General features: G+C 53.8%; 1 protein-coding gene across 2 annotated transcripts in view; it reads right to left on the reverse strand.

The window, feature by feature from the left end:
- Positions 1 to 16,123, reverse strand: part of SPTBN4 (spectrin beta, non-erythrocytic 4) — a 76,608-nt gene that overhangs the window by 35,223 nt on the left and 25,262 nt on the right. For both annotated transcript variants that reach the window (XM_077851242.1, XM_077851248.1), the window contains exons 9-18: positions 14,315 to 14,427; positions 14,031 to 14,218; positions 13,839 to 13,956; positions 13,406 to 13,564; positions 12,505 to 12,807; positions 11,993 to 12,143; positions 7,606 to 8,554; positions 6,269 to 6,406; positions 2,522 to 3,272; positions 893 to 1,095 (exon numbers count right to left, since the gene is read on the reverse strand). In XM_077851242.1, coding sequence (XP_077707368.1) covers positions 893 to 1,095; positions 2,522 to 3,272; positions 6,269 to 6,406; positions 7,606 to 8,554; positions 11,993 to 12,143; positions 12,505 to 12,807; positions 13,406 to 13,564; positions 13,839 to 13,956; positions 14,031 to 14,218; positions 14,315 to 14,427 — 3,073 coding nt within the window. The remainder of the gene's footprint in view (positions 1 to 892; positions 1,096 to 2,521; positions 3,273 to 6,268; positions 6,407 to 7,605; positions 8,555 to 11,992; positions 12,144 to 12,504; positions 12,808 to 13,405; positions 13,565 to 13,838; positions 13,957 to 14,030; positions 14,219 to 14,314; positions 14,428 to 16,123) is intronic.

The raw sequence follows: 16,123 nt of genomic DNA on the forward strand, positions 1-16,123 counted from the left end.
AATTTCAGCCTTGTCCCAGATGAATTTAGGGGAGCCCCAGACAGAGGAAGGGCTGGGGTCTCTGGGTTGTCGATGGTGGTGGAGTGACCAGGCATGCTTTCCATCAGACAGTGGAAAGACAGAGGGAGGGGCACTGGGTCCTCATGGCTCACCATAAGGGGCAGAAACAGCAATGATGATAGAAATCAGGCTGGAGGAGCCCCTATAAAAGACTCAACTTGAGGGATGGGATTTTGGGTGGGCAGCAGGGGGGAGTAGGGGATAGTGTTTCATTCAGGGCCTAGAAGAATGCCTGGCACACACTGGATATTCAGTAAATGTCTTTGCTCAATTAGTGCAAGGGCAGACAAGAGACGGGGTAGTGGCGAGAGACAGATGGTGACTGATGGTGTGCAAGAGAAGCATGATAGAGACACCGACACATGCACACACTCTGCGTGCCTCCTAGGGAACTGGGCCTTCAGGGCCTGCTGGAGGTGCTCATTCACAATATCCAAAACCCAGTATGGCAGGGGACAGTATCCCATCTGGAAAGCCAGACCGGAACCTGTGTCTGGCCTTCAGCTGCTGGATTCTGGGGCCCAGAAAACAGGGCAGACGCCGGGCATCTAGAAAAAGAAGTTAACATTTTAACAACCAGTCCAGCTACCCCAGGCTGCTGAGAGCAGGCTTGGCAGAGAAACTTCACTGTATATCCTTTCCGTATCTTTTGGGTTTCCGACCACCAGTTGGTTACCTTTTCACAAAATATCAAGTTCAGTCAAATCTGAAACAGTATGGAATTAAATAGAAATCAGAGAGGGGCAGAGCAGCAGAAATCGGGATGGAAAGGAGAGGGGAGCCCTGGCCTCTTCGTCCCTCCCTCTGTGCCCCTGGGGTGTGAGGGACCTACTTCTCCAACAGCCGGGTCACAGCCTCCTGGGCCTGCTCGCCATAGGCGTTGCCCTGCCTCAGTAGGCCCTCAGCAGCCTGCACAGCCACCTGCATCTTCTGCTGGTTCAGCTCCATCGTGGTGAGAAAATCCCGGTGCCTTTTCAGTGCCTCCTCTACGGACTCCACTGTGCCTGGGAGCTCGGGACCCGACAGTGCCATCTCCTGGGGAGGGGAGGAGTTTGGATGGGGGTGTTCAGGTCAGCTTGGTGCCAGGACCTGGGAGAGGCTGCTGGCCTGGCTTGCCACCTCCCCTCTATGTCCTCTCTCTTTGTTCACCTCATTCTAACATGGAACATGCCAGGTATGACCCAACCTCCGGGCCTTTGCCTATGCTAGGCCCTCTGCCTGGCAGTCCCTCCCTCCAGATACCTCCATGGTCGGCTCCTTCACTTTCTTCAGGTCCTCTGACCATCTGCCAGAAATACCACCTGCTGCCCCAGCTACGTCCCTTTGCCTTGCTTTATTATTTTTCATAGCGTATACCTGACATATTATTTTTGTATGCATTTACTTGTTTATCATCTTCACACACACACACACACACACACACACACAGAGGCCAGCTGCAGGAGAGTGGGATTTTTGTGTTCTGTTTTCTAAAGTCTGGTCAGTCCCAGAATAGTGCGTGGCACAGAGGAGGCATTCGGTAAATATTTGGTTAATCCATTAAGCCTGAACTGGGAGCTGGGTGGCCTCCAGGAAGTTCTTTCCCTCTCTGGGGTTAGTTTTCTAACTGTAAAACAGCGAGGTCAGAAAGGTTCTCTAAAGGCTCCCTCAGCATCCATATTCAGAATTCCTGGGGCTCCCTGTCTGTCCCCCCAGATAATCCTCAAACTGGGTCAGCTTTCTCTAAGATAACTAGCATAGGCAGGGGCCCTTTCTAAAATGATCTCCAAAGCTTGGTAGCTACTCTTGGACAACTGGGGGGAAACGGAATCTTCTATCTTGTCCAAATCCTCAATCTTGCTTGCCCTCCTAGAATGATCTCCAAATGGATCAGCTCTTCCCAGATAACCATGGCAAGCCAGTTGATTTCTCAAACCATAAACATTTCCCCTCTGCAGAGGGCATGCAAATTACCACTCCCAATAAGAAGATTATCTGCTAATTTGGGCACCCACAACCATGTAATCCACAATCAATTGCTGATCCAGATAACCTCTCAGCCTGAATTACCTATTTCCATAATCTTTATCCTCCCGTCATCCACCCCAAGATCTTTGAACTCCATTAACCATCACCAATCAACCCTCGAGGTCTCAACTTCCTTCCAGACACGCACCCGGGAAGTCACTGCAATGTATATCCAAGTGCGTTACTCGCTTGGGATAGTCCACAAAGTGTCAGCCACCTTAGATAAATCACCGATCCACCCGTCATCCTCCTCAGATCCTGGCAGCACGCCCACACGTGTTCACTCCAGATGATCCACAAACCAGCGCTCCATACCAGATACCCTCGCCACTCCCGCTGCCCTCGGATAAGCCACGAACCCAGTGGTCCCTGCAAACACACTCGTGCGTACGTTTCCCTGTCCCCACGATCCCCCGTGGCCTCAAGCCCCCACCGTGAGCCCCGAAGCGGCCACCTGGTTGCGGAGCACCGCGCGAGCCTGGCGGAGGTCGCGCAGAAAGAGTTGGTAGACGTGCGCCTGCACCAGGGCGTCCCTGCGCGCCTCCCACAAGCCGAGCAGCTTGTGCCAGCCCAGTTCGAGGTGCGGCAGCCACTCGTCGAGCGCCAGGCCGGGGCCCAGCTCGGCGCCGTCGGATGCCAGCAGCGCCTCGCTGGCTGCCACGATGCGCGCGTAGTCCTCCTCGCGCTGGTCCACTTCCTCCTTGAGCGCGGCGTGGCGAGCCAGCAGCGCGTCCGCCTCCTCCAGGCTGCCGGGCAGGGGCCCCTCGACGCCGCCCGCCGCCTCCTGAGCGCGCACCAGCCAGTCCAAGAAAGCGTCCAGGTCGTGCAGGAAGCGCTGCAGGCGCCCGGCCGCGGCCACCGCCTCGCCGCAGGCCTGAGCCGCGCTCGCCAGCGCGCCCCACTCGGCGCCCAGTTCTTCCGCACCCTGGTGCAGCCGCGCCGCCTGCGTCGGGAAGCGCACAGCCAGCAGGGCGGCCTCCTCCTGGAGGGCCGCCTGGCGGGGCTCGAGCGCTTGCAGAGCCGCCTCCAGGCCGCTGAGGCGCCACTGCAGGGCGCCGCCGGCTCGGGGCGCGCTCTCCACCGCCCTCCGCTTCTCGCGCACCTGGGCGCGCACCTCGGCCACCTCCAGCACGTGGTTCTCCACCAGCAGCACTGCGCTCACCTCCTCTTTGCGCTGTTCCACCAGCTCCACGATGCGGTTCCACCTGCCCAGGGGAAGGAGGGCGACTTGAGGACGACGACAGGGACTCCTCCTGGGCCTAGAAGGCCCAGGGTCCTGGGATAGGACCGGGCCACTGTGTGACTTTGGAAAGTCACTCTGCCTCATCGAGCCCCGGCTTCTGCCTGTGTAAAATAAAACCCTACAAGGCACACTTGCTTAGAGCAGCGGTTCTCAAAATGTAATCTGAGCGAGGTCAAAACTATCTTTATAATAACGCTAAGATGCCATTTGCCTTCTCACTCCTAGTCTGTCCCCAGAGTCCATAGTTCTGAGTCTTTGTGACCAAGACCGGAGGCAGGAGCAGACTCGAGAACTCAGCTGCCTTCTCCTCAACCAGACAGCAAAGAGATCTACAAAAATGCAAAACCAAAACCACTCTTCTCACATTTTGTTTTGTTTTGTTTTGAAAAGTAGTTATATTCCATTAAAAAAAAAAGATGTTATGTTGGGATCCCTGGGTGGCGCAGCGGTTTAGCGCCTGCCTTTGGCCCAGGGCGCGATCCTGGAGACCCGGGATCAAATCCCACTTCAGGCTCCTGGTGCATGGAACCTGCCTGTGTCTCTGCTTCTCTCTCTCTCTCTCTCTCTGTGTGTGTGACTATCATAAATAAGAAAAGATGTTATGTTAACATCATGGGTTTATTATTGTAATTTTAAAACCACTTAATGATTTTAAATGTCTCGGATCGGGGCACCTGGGTGGCTCAGTGGTTGAGCGTCTACTTTTGGCTCAGGTCATGATCCAGGGTCTTGGGATCAAGCCCTGCTCCTCCCTCTACCTACATGTCTGCCTCTCTGTGTCTTTCGTGAATAAATAAATAAAATCTAAAAAAAATAAATTTCTCATATCAACTTCCAACGTAGTAAATATTGATAGCAACAATGCACAAAAACAAGCTCTTTGGGGGTCCCTAACAGTTTTTTTTTAAATATTTTATTTATTCATGAGAGACAGAGAGAGAGAGAGAGGCAGAGACACAGGCAGAGAGAGAAGCAGGCTCCCTGCAGGGAGCCCCGTGTGGGACTTCATCCCAGGACCCCAGGACCATTGCCTCAGGCGGAAGGCAGGCACTAAACCGCTGAGCCATCCAGGGATCCCCCGCAGCAGTTTTTAAGAGTGCAAAGGAATACTGAAGCCAGAGTGAAAGAAGTGCTGGCTTACAACATTAGATGCTGTGTTGGGTCCAGCAAATAGAAACTGAGCATGTTCCACTGGCCAGGTGCTGAGGATCAAATGGTGTAAAGGCAAATGTGTTCAATAGCAAAATAAATTAATGGGGAAAAATTATATATTGTTCTGTGCCCTCAGACAATTGATAATACTTCTCTGTGCCTCAGTTCCCCTTCATAGGCTGTGTGTGGCCCAAGCTGGATGTCCTGGAGTCAAGTCTAACCTGTCTGTCCTTTGGCAAGTAACCCTCTCTGTGCCTCAGTTTCCCTATCAGTAAAATGGACATGATCCTAGCACAGCACCTACCTCACAGGAGTGTTGTGAGAGTCCAATGAGTTATGATTTATGAAGTGGGTCCAACAGTACTTGTTTGCTATTATTGAGTGGGGACAATTTGAGGGAACATACCAAGCTCCTTTCTGCCTCCACTGTGCTCCCTGCCTGGAGTGCTCTGTACCTTCCCATCCCTTCCCATGGCTGGCTCCTTCTCATCCCCTTTGAGGGCCCTGCTCAAATGTCATGGCTGACCACAAGATCTAAAATCACCTTCAGCCCTCGGTTATGTTCTACTGGGTCAGGATAATTCTCTAAAGATCTTGTTCATTTATTAGTTTACTTGTTCACTGTCTCTCTGTCCCCCTAGAATGGACATACCACAGAGCAGAGATTAGAACTCTGAAATCGGAAGGACCCAAGTTCAGGGGCACCTGGGTGGCTCAGGTGGTTAAGTCTCTGACTCTTGACTTTGGCTCAGGTCATGATCTCAGGGTCATGGATTAAACCCCACATTGGCTCCATGCTGGGTATAGAGCCTGCTTAAGATTCTCTCTCTCCCTTTGCTCCTGCCCCATGCTTGTGCATGCTCTCTCTCTCTCTTTTAAAAGGACCCAAGTTCAAGTTCTGCTTTGGCTGGATTCACCATGTGACCTTGGGCAAACTTTCCCTCTGATTCTCAGTTTTCTCATCTGGAAGGTGGGGAAAATAGTGTCCATTTCACTGAGTATTTAATGATATCATGTGGCTATAGCACTCGGTGTATATTCTTACTAAGCACTGTAAATCACTATTGTTCTTATCATTTGAGGCCCTGATGCTTGTCAAGGCTACAAAGGCTTTAAAATCTTAGACTACAGTCTTAGGAGTCAAATTCAACTTCAGACCCAGGCTTGACCCCCTAACTTGCTGTGTGACTTTGGGCCAGTGTCTTCACATCTCTGAGTCCCAGCTTGCCCTTCTCTAACATGCGGCAATTTCTGCCCCATAGGGTGGCTGAGAAGACGCTCTAAGTGCTTACGAGCCCCAGCTCTGGATTCAGACAGAACTGGGTTTGGCTCCTATTTACTGAATTGAGTAATCATGTTAAGGATTTCACCTCCCTGTATCTGTGTCTTCTTCCATTAACCCTACCCACATTGGAAGAATGGCTGGTAGGGGGAAAGATATTAATTTGTTACTATTTTTTAAAATTTATTTCTGAATTCTGGAGATTTTAGTATGGAATTGGGATATCGGAAGATAAAACCAGGCATATAAACTGCTTAGAAAAATTCCTGGCAGATAGTAGATACTTAGTTTTTATACAAATAAATCAATAATCCACTAAAATATACTGTATCCTCATTTTACCACATCATCACTAGCAGCGGGTATTACCATTTCCCCCTCAAGATTTTGCCAATTTCCTGGGTGGCCATTATCACCTCAGGGGGTCAAAATTGCACATTCTTGATTTCAACAGTTGAGTAAATGAGGAAAAGAATGATGGAAAAAACCCGTGAGGACCGATATGAGGCCTCAGGCTCGCTTACCTGCTGTTGAGGTGGTCCTGGCAGGAGCGCACCTCATCTGAACTGGGGTGGCCTCCTTCCACCAGCTCCTGGACTGTGTGGTTCACATCCAGGACACGGCCCATCAGACTGTTCATCTCCTGGTCCAGACTCTCAAATCTGTAGGAGGATGGTCGTGCTCAGGCAGCCTGAGCCCTGGGGACCTGCCCACTTCTCAGCCTTCTCCTGGATTTCCTTCTAACTCTTAGGACCCTGTGCCAGCTCCTCCTCCTTCCACCTGCCCCCTAAATGTTATATTCCTCAAGGCTCTGTCTTGGGCCCCCTTAGCTTTCTCTCCCACCCTGCCTGAGCCATCCTATCAATCCCCAGTCTCAATTCTTGTGACCCTGGTCTCATAACCCCCACATCTCACTCTGCGGCCTCAACTTCATTCCTTTTGAACATGTCTGCAACCTCAAAGCTGCCGTACACCTCCTTGGGGCTCCTCACAGCCTCTGTGATTCAAACCAGCATCAGCATCTTACCCCAAATCTGGTTTTCCTCTGGCCCCCATCTCAGGGGCAGCCCCACTATCCTCAAGGTCACAGTTCTGGGCTCCGTTTTGGACAACGCTTCTCCCCAGACCATTCGCCCCCATGGTCTAGCCACTTGGCCTCCTAGCCTGGCCAACTCCTGTCCCCTCCTACCTGGGTCCCCACCCCAGCTGCCTCTCTAGGCTCCCAGTCACCATCCTCAACCCCTCTAACACACCTTCTACATGGCAGCCAGGGAGATCTTTTTAAAGCTGGGTACAGTCCTCCCCTTTTTAAAGCAATGCCCAAAACTGTGACTTGGGTAATTAAGCACCAACCGAATGAATGAGTGGATCCATAAAAGGGGACATCCGTTCATCTCACAACTGTTACTAACTTAGCCAACAGAGGCATCAGTATCTCATGGGTCACAGGATAGTAAGTGCTATGAAGAAATGTCAAGCAGGGTGATGGAAGAGAAAATGACACGGTCGGAACTATTACACTAGCCAGGGAGGTGACAGTTGTGCAGGAGCTGTGGCAGTCCCAGGGGAGGGGCCAGGCTGGGGTGTCTCTGGAGAAGCTTCAGTTAATTTCCCACCAGGTGAACATAAGCTTCATAATAACAGCAAACGCTCCTGAAACGCTCCCTGCGCCCAGGCTTTTGCTAAGTGTCCTACAAGCACTCATCCCTCGGCACCCACGAGGTGGGAACTACTTACTACCGGTCCCATTTCCCTGGAACCCTGGCCCCAGCTGAGCAGAGGTGAGGCCGGTTGAACTAAGGGAGGCGAGACTTGCGTGCACGAGGAAGGGGCCCCGGGGGTCCCGCAAGGGCGCGCTCACCGGTGCTGCACCACCTCGACGTCGTCCAGCGAATCGGGCACGCGCATGGCCAGCAGCCACTGCTCCTTCTCACCGATCCACAGCTCGCACGCGTGCACTTCGCCAAACATGCGGTAGACCGCCAGGGCATCTCGCAGCCACTGGCGCCGCAGCGCAGCCACCTCGGTCACCTCGGTGAACAGCTGCTCCGCCTCCACCACGCGCACCTGCAGTGCCACCACCAGCGGCCCGGCCCCGCTGGCGCCCCCCAGTGTCGCCAGCTGACGCCGCAGGCCGCCCACGGGCCCGCGATGCGCCTCCACCTCCCCGGTGAGCGCGCGGTGCTGGCGGGCCAGGCGGCGGCTGGACGCCTCGTCGTGGCCGAAGTCGCCCGCGGCTGCTAGGCGGTAGGCGTCGCGAAGCCAGTCCAGGAGCCCGTCGAGGTCGGCGCCGAACTGGTGCAGCGCCCGCGCCTCCTGCAGCCGCCGCTCGCGCCGCGCCGCCGCCTCTTCCAGCCGCTGCCAGCGCCGCCGGGCGCTCGCCGCGCGCTCCGCCAGCCCCGCCAGGTGCACCGTGTCGGCGCCCGGGCCCACGGCGCCGCCGGCCGCAGCCAGCTCCTCGCCGCGCCGCAGGGCCTGCTGCAGCAGCGCCCGCCGCCCGCCCAGCTCGCCCTGCAGGATCTTGTGCTGCGCCAGGAGGCGCGCGGTGCTGGACAGGTCGTGCGCGCCGCCCGCCGAGCCCCCCGGGCCCGCCGCCCCGCCGCCGCCGCCGCCGCCCGCCGCCTCCAGGAGGCGCTCCTTGTCGCGGGCCCAGCTCTCGGCCTCCTCCAGCTCCTGCAGCAGCGCCCACAGGCTCCGCGAGGCCTCCAGCTCGGCGCGCCGTCGCGCCGCCTGCTCCTGCAGCTCCGCCAGGCAGCCGTGCACGTGGTTCACGCGGTTGCAGATGACCTGCGGATCGCAGGGCTGGTAGCCTGGGCCAGGAGAAGGGGAGGATCCCGGGTTGGCCACCGGCAGGGGGCGCCGAGACGGAGGCGCAGGCTACCTGCCCTGTCCTTGGCTAGGTAGGCCTCATGGGGTGCGAGGTTGCGCGGCCCCGCAGCCCTAGACAGGCTGTCTGGAGCAGGCGCCTTCTCTGGCTCCCCCAGGCCTCTCCTCTTCCTCCACCCCAGCCCTGACCCCTCTGCCTGTGTCCTCCCCACCATCCCAGCCCTGACCCCTCTGGCTATCACTGCCTGTTTTGTCACCCCCACTGGACTGGGAGTCGCATGAGGGCAGGACCTGGACTGGGAGCCCCACAAGGCAGGAGCCCATGAGGGCAGGGTCTCCGTCACACTGTGTCCCCATCATTGCCCAGCACAGTGTGGCCTGATTAAAACAGTGACTTAGGGCAGCCCGGGTGGCGCAGCGGTTTAGCGCCGCCTGCAGCCCAGGGCGTGATCCTGGAGACCCTGCCTGGATCGAGTCCCACATCGGGCTCCCTGCATGGAGCCTGCTTCTCTCTCTGCCTGTGTCTCTGCCTCTCTCTCTCCTGCTCTGTATCTCTCATGATTAAATAAAATAAAATCTTAAAAAAAAAAAGAAAGAAAAAAAAAAAACAGTGACTTAGTACTGATTGAATGATGGGTGGAAACTGAGATTCAGAGAATCCTAAAATCTGTATATTTTAGGGTTAATTGTATTCCTCCAGGACTGGACCAAATGAAACATCTCTATTATTTTTATTTTAAGTAATCTCTACACCAAATTTAGGGCTCAAACTTACTACCCTCTGAGCCAGCCAAGCAACCGGAAATATCTCTATTCTTGAGTCATTTTCTGGGTTCCCCCTTTTATCCTTTGTTGCCTTATCTCTTAACTCCAGTGATGACCTGAACTCCCTTTTTTATTCAAAGAGTTCACCTTCCTCCTAGAATTCTGGTTTGTGACCAGAGAATTATGAAAATAACTTAATGGCTCACAGCCAGCATTTCTTTAATGGAATAAGAATAGAATGAACAGAAAATATCAGGATGTGGGGCACCTAGGTGACTCAGTCAGCTAAGCATCTGCCTTTGGCTCAGGTCATGATCCCAGAATCCTGAGATCGAGTCCCACATCAGGCTCCTTGCTCAGTGAGGAGCCTACTTCTCCCTCTCCCTCTGCTGCTCCCCCTGCTTGTGATTGCTCTCTTTCAAATAAATAAAGTCTTAAAAAAAAAAAGAAAAGAAAATATCAGGATGCAACACAGAAGGCAAGGGGAAGCATTGTTTCATAAAACCTTTGTGCCTGTGTATGCACATGTGCGTGTGAACTCTGGGTCAGGAGGTAAACGTATTTCTTAGTGGGTCAAAACACTGTGAGAGCCACTGCCCTAGATGGGATGTGCCATTTCCAGATTTCTGGACATTCACTGAAACTGACCCAAATACCAAAGCATCCAACTGAAAAATCAACAGCAACAAGGCATTCGTGTATCCAGGCCTGACTCTGGCATAACGTCATCTCATCCTCACAACCACGCTGTGGGGCAGTATCCTTATTAGCCCCATCTTACAGATGAAGAAACTGAGGTTCTGGGAAGGAAGCCACTTGCACAGGATCAGCTGAGAAGTGACAGATCAGGGAGGCCACCCTCTAAACCACATGTCAGGCAGCGCTGCTTCTCATCACCATAACATACCCCCCTCCCCAGCCTCTTTGCTGTTGGTATGGTGCCACTGGCTGCCACCAGGCATCGAGATCTCACAAGGAGAAGACAGAGGGAGCCTTCTAAGACAACATCCCTAAGGAGAAGGAGAGGGTCCCAACAGCCTCTCCTGAGGTTGGGACATGGGCTGAGCCAGGGTGGGCATGTCCTATGGGGCGTGGAAGGAAACTCCAACACTTGACCCAGCCTGTAAGAGTGAGAACCACCCCCTGTCTGCAAGCCAGACAGGCCCTGCCTTTTCTACTGATGCTTCAGGATTCCAAAGGGCTGTGGCTCCAGACACAGGAGTGCAACAGGTGCCTGGAAGCCTCTTAGCTCGATGGCTCTGGGCCTTTCCTTTCCTTTTCTTTTGCAAGAAAGCAAAAAGCAGTCTTGTCTGCACTCACAGCTTGCATACACGGTTTCGCAGGACAGCAACTTCAGGCAAGGCCACTCTGTGACCACGAGGGAGTGGCATGGAAACGAGACCCTCCCATAACTGTGTCTGAGCACACACAGAAAAGAGGTCACTGTGCAAGCCACAGAAGCCACCACCCATCCCCCCGCCCCAGCTCAGGTGAATGATGGCTGCCAATTCCTCTCCTCCCACCCCCCACCTGGACAACGATGACTAAGATGAGCCATCACCTAGTTATTCCCACCTCCTAGAAGTATTCAATCCGCAGCAAAACACACCGCATAAATATTCCCCAAATCACCTAACACAAGCCCACAACCTGTAACAAGCCCATCCTGACATCCTCCTGCTGAGAGGCCCCATGGTTCCCCAGGGTGTGTGCAAAGAGCCAACAACCCCAACTCAGTCTGACAACAGGGGGATTCCTGGTGGACTGTGACTGGAAGTTGACATCAGTACAATGACAACCTTTTTAGAGCGAGTCTTGGTTTTGCCTATCAGCATCCACCCCCTGCTGCTGGTAATGGCTTCCACCCTCCTCTTCCTCAGTCCAAGTCTTTGGAAAGAGCCGACCCCACTCTTGGCGCTGGGGTGGGCATGTCACATAGATGTGGCCAATTAGCTCACTGTAGGGCTTGGAGTTACAATGCTTGGCTGAGTGGAGGGGATGGAACCCCCAGTGGGGAAATGAAAGCTCTCCTTGAACCATTTGTCAGAAATATTGGGGCAAAGGGGCTTGTCTCCTGTTCGGTCCACTAAGTTGCTAGGATGTAAACATGGGGCTGAATAATCCCAGATTTACATAAGGGGAGGGACCGCCCATGAGTGATACAAACATAGATACGACAATCAGAGAGATGGAGTCTTCAAAGCATTATTGGACAATCCCTGGATCCAGCCATGCCTGAAGCCGAATTGCCCCTCCCTGGCTGGACTTTTAGTTACATTGGCCAAGACACTCCCCCTTTCCCCAGAAGCTAACGGAACCAAGTTTCTATTATTTGCTGCCAAACAGGCCCTGACTATATATTACCTTACACAGACGTTTTACAGCATTCACTGAGATTTGGCTGTGAAGGGCTTCGTTTTACACAAGTGCTTGATAAAAATGTAAATGTTACTGCAGAATCTCAAAGCAGGAAGGAGTCATGTGGTCTAACCTCCACCCAAGGCAATAATTTCCCCCATGATATCCCTGCTGGAATGTGAATATATTTTGTGCTTGGATGCCTCCAAAGACAGGGAGCTCACTCCTTCTTACTGTCTCTTACAGAGTCGTTCTGTTTCTATTAGCTCCAGCCCTGAAAGTCTCCACCCTAAACTCACCCTGCAGCTGAGAGAAACGCAGGGCAGCAGCGTTGAGTGCCTCCACCCGCTCACTCTGGGCCGCGATGTCCCCCTCCAACAGTCCGTGCTTCTGCAACAGGTCCTCGGCCTCCACCAGGTGCTGCCCACACTCGCGGGAGAGCAGCTGAGCCTACAAGAGGGGGCAGCACTGAGCACATGTTTGGCCTTGGCCCTCAGGCCAGGCCCACTCCGCACTGTCCCTGTCTGGACTACTCTTCAGCTCCTCCAACCCATCCCTTGAACTCTGATCTCTGTCTCAATCGCCTTGTCCCTGTCAGCATCTCTCTCTCTCTCTCTCTCTCTCTCTCTCTCTGAGTGTTCCACCTCCCCTCTCTCCATGTTCCTGGGCTCTAGCATCTCCCTCCCTCTGACTCCACCTCTTTCTCACCTATGCCTTTCTGTCTCCATCTCTTCCCATCTCTCTCCCCAACCCTCTTCAGCTCCCCGACAACACTCAGTGTCTACAGCCCTGGGCTCCAGGTCCTGCCCACCTGCATCTCCTCCATCCAGTCCACCATGTACACCATCTCCTGGAAGATCTTCTGTAGGGCCAGGTTCTGCTCGAGCCGTGTCCGCCGGGCGCCCACCAGCCCGGTCAGCAGGGCCCACTGGCGCAGGACGCTGTCACGCTGGGCCGCCACGCGCCGGGCATCGTAGTAGCCTTCAGCTGCCAGTGCCTGGGCCAGCTCGGCCACGCCCTGCACCCGCTCCTCATAGGCCGCAATGTCCGCCTCGATGGCTTCGTGCTTCTTCATGGCTGCCTCGACTGCTGGCAGCTCATACCCGAAGTTGTCCTGGGGCAGGGCAGGGCAGGGCAGGCCACGGGTGCTCACCCATGTTGCCCCAGCCATGCACCTGTTACCCTGCCCCTGCTGCACCAGCCCAGGTTACCTTGGAGACCAGCTCCATCTTCCTCGGTTACCCTGGAGACCAGCCCTGCACTTCTTCATCACATCTCTAACCTTAAACTCATCACCCAGGAAACGGTCCCCATCCTACCACTGCCCTAGAGCCTGGGGACCAGGCCTACCCTTCCCTGTTACTTAGGAGACCAAGTCTATCCTCCCAAGTTACCCTGGACACCAGATACAACCTCCTCAGTCACTTAGTCTAATTAAATAGTCTCCCTATCCCTGAAGAGACTAATTCTGTCCTCTCTAGTTACCCTGGAGACCAACCTCACTCTCCTGTTACCTTGGAGATCTGGCCCGCACCCCTCCCCCACCGCTCACTTAGGAGACCAGCTCTCCCTTCCCACCCTCACTTGCCACCTAGGAGACTAATCCAACACTTCTGTCTCGCTTAGGAGAGGGAGACTCCCTCTCTGGTCCCAGGGCCACCAGCCCTGCCCCTCCCTCCTTTGCCCCCAGAGCCGAGCCCTGAATGCCGTACCTGGGAGACCAGGCGCTGGTTCTCATTCAGCCAGCTCTCCCTCATAGCCACCTTGTGGTCAAACCTCTGAGCCAGCAGTTCCAGCTTCTCCTGCCGGATCAGCTCAGCCCGCAGAGCAGCCTCCCGTTCGTGCTCTGCCTTCTCCAGCTGGCCCCAGGCCTAGGGAGATGGGAGGAGGCAGTCAGACCCCAACAACGCCCCCCACTTTGATGGCCCTGGCTTCTCTGTCAGAGGTGACTCCTAGCATTCACAGCACCTTCGTGTAAACTGGGGGAAAAATGTATTGCTCCTTCATGACACTTTCCTGCTGGAAGGCTGTCAGGACAAATACCCAATCCATGGCGTCTACAATATAAATGGCTCCCTTGAGCAGTGCACAACCTACACAACCGCACAGAGTCACCCTGCCTCTTCCCCATACTCTCAACTTCACCTTGTCGATATCCCAGATGCCACAGCCCTCCCGAGGCACAAAGAGGCGACGATTGCAGGCACGTAGTTTGCTCTGGATGCTGAAGAGCAGCACCTCCAGGTTCCCCTTCTCCTGAAACCTGAAGGGGCTTGAGCTCAGGAACCCCGCCTCCACACCTCCACTTGCTGCCCTCCCTCCTCAGCTGGGCCTCACTTGACTGGCTTCTCCAGTGTGCAATAGGCCGTGAAAGCCTGGAGCTGCTGCTGCACCCCACTCAATGAGTTGGCAAACTTCTGGTTGCTGATGAGGCCCACGGTGCGGTGGATCCAGGCCAGCAGCTCGGCGGCCAGCTCCTCATAGCGCTCAATGATCTTCCCCACCTCCAACACTTGGTCCAGGACCTGGCCCGGCGAAGGAAGATGGGGTCAGCTTCATCCCAGATGTGCCCCCAGGTGGTTCCCAAGCTCCCATCCACCCCTTCCCCTGGCTCCCCAAACCTTCCCGATCCGCTTCCCCTCGACAGCCAGAGCCTTCATCTTGGAGAAATAGTGGTAGAAAGACACCACATAGGTGATGATGGACTTCTCATCTGGAGCTTCCATGTTCACATCTGGGGGGAAAGGAGAGCGGGGAAGCATGTCGGTGAGCATTCTGACAGGGACTGGGAGGAGGGAGGGAGAGCCCACTCTTACTAGCTGTGTGACCTTGGGCAAGATAACTAAACTCTCTGTTCCTTAATTTTTGTATCTGCCAAATAGGGATCTACCTCATGAGATTAAACAGTACCCAACATATGCAAACCACCATAGAGAAACTAGCCATAGTTATTTCATACCACTCTACCTTCCACCTCAGGCCCTTTGCACATGCTTTTCTTTTTAAGATTTTATTTATTTATTCATGAGAGATACAGAGAAAGGCAGAGACACACACAGGCAGAGGGAGAAGCAGGCTCCATGCAGGGAGCCAGACGTGGGACTCGATCCCGGGACTCCAGGATCACACCCTGGGCTGAAGGCAGCGCTAAGCCACTGAGCCACCCAGGCTGCCCGCACATGCTGTTTTCACTATATAGAACAATGTTCCCTCTTCTGTGTGCCTAACTCCCACTCATCCTTCAGGGCTCAACTCACATTTCCTCAGATAAGCCTCCCTGTTCAGCCTGTGAAGAGTTGCCCCCCCCCCCCGTTAGTCTTCCTCATGGCATCTTATCCTGGAACTCCTCCTGGAACTTATAATTTTCAATTAAATATTCATTTATGCGATCATGCCCTTATCTTGAGTTCAAGCTTCATGAGCACAAAGGCTGTGCCTGTCTTTTTCTTTTTTAAAATATTTTTTTTATTTATCTTTGTAAAAATTTTATTTATTTATTTGACAGAGAGAGAGCAAGATAGAGCACAGCGGGGGGAGGGGGGAGCAGCAGAGGGAGAGGGAGAAGCAGACTCCCCATTGAGCAGGAAGCCTGACTGGGGGAGGGGGGGTGCTTAATCTCAGGACTCTGGGATAATGACCTGAGCCAGAAGGCAGCTACTTAACCGACTGAGCCACCCAGGCCTCCCTGTGCCTATCTTTTTTCACCATTGTTCTAGCCATGCCCAGCACACTGTAAGAGTTCAATAAATATTTGTTAAATGTATTAATGGTGTATGAGGTCAGAGGTCAAGGACATGGGCTTTGGAGGAAGCATGTGCTTGAATCCCTGTTCAACCACTTACTCACTGCATGTCCTTAGGAAATAGGCCTAACTTCTCTAAGCCTCAGTTTCTCCATTATAACAGTAAGGACAGTACCTGCCACCTGGGAGCCCTATAAGTATTAGAAAGAATACCCTGGGCCCAGAGGAGAAACTCAATGAATTCCAATGATCATTTTGATCTGCCCACTGAATGCACAGTGTTACACTTGGCCTTTTACTCTTCACCAACTCATGAAACTGACAGCCACCAAACACTATGTGCCAGGCAGGCACTGAGCACAGACTACAGAAGTCCCATTTGCTGGTTTGCAGTGTGATGCTGGGCAAGTGACTTCATATCTCTGAGCCTTTCATCTCTATCACTTTAAAACAGGCTAGAGGGATCTCTGGGTGGCGCAGTGGCTTGGCGCCTGCCTTTGGCCCAGGGCGCGATCCTGGAGACCCGGGATCGAATCCCATATCAGGCTCCCGGTGCATGGAGCCTGCTTCTCCCTCTGCCCGTGTCTCTGCCTCTCTCTCTCTCTCTCTCTCTGGGACTATCATAAATAAATAAAAATTAAAAAAAAAAAAAACAGGATAGATAAGTTCTATCCAACCAGGTCAGCGT

Source organism: Canis aureus, chromosome 1, assembly GCF_053574225.1.
Source record: "Canis aureus isolate CA01 chromosome 1, VMU_Caureus_v.1.0, whole genome shotgun sequence".
In the NCBI taxonomy this organism is placed as follows: Eukaryota; Metazoa; Chordata; class Mammalia; order Carnivora; family Canidae; genus Canis; species Canis aureus.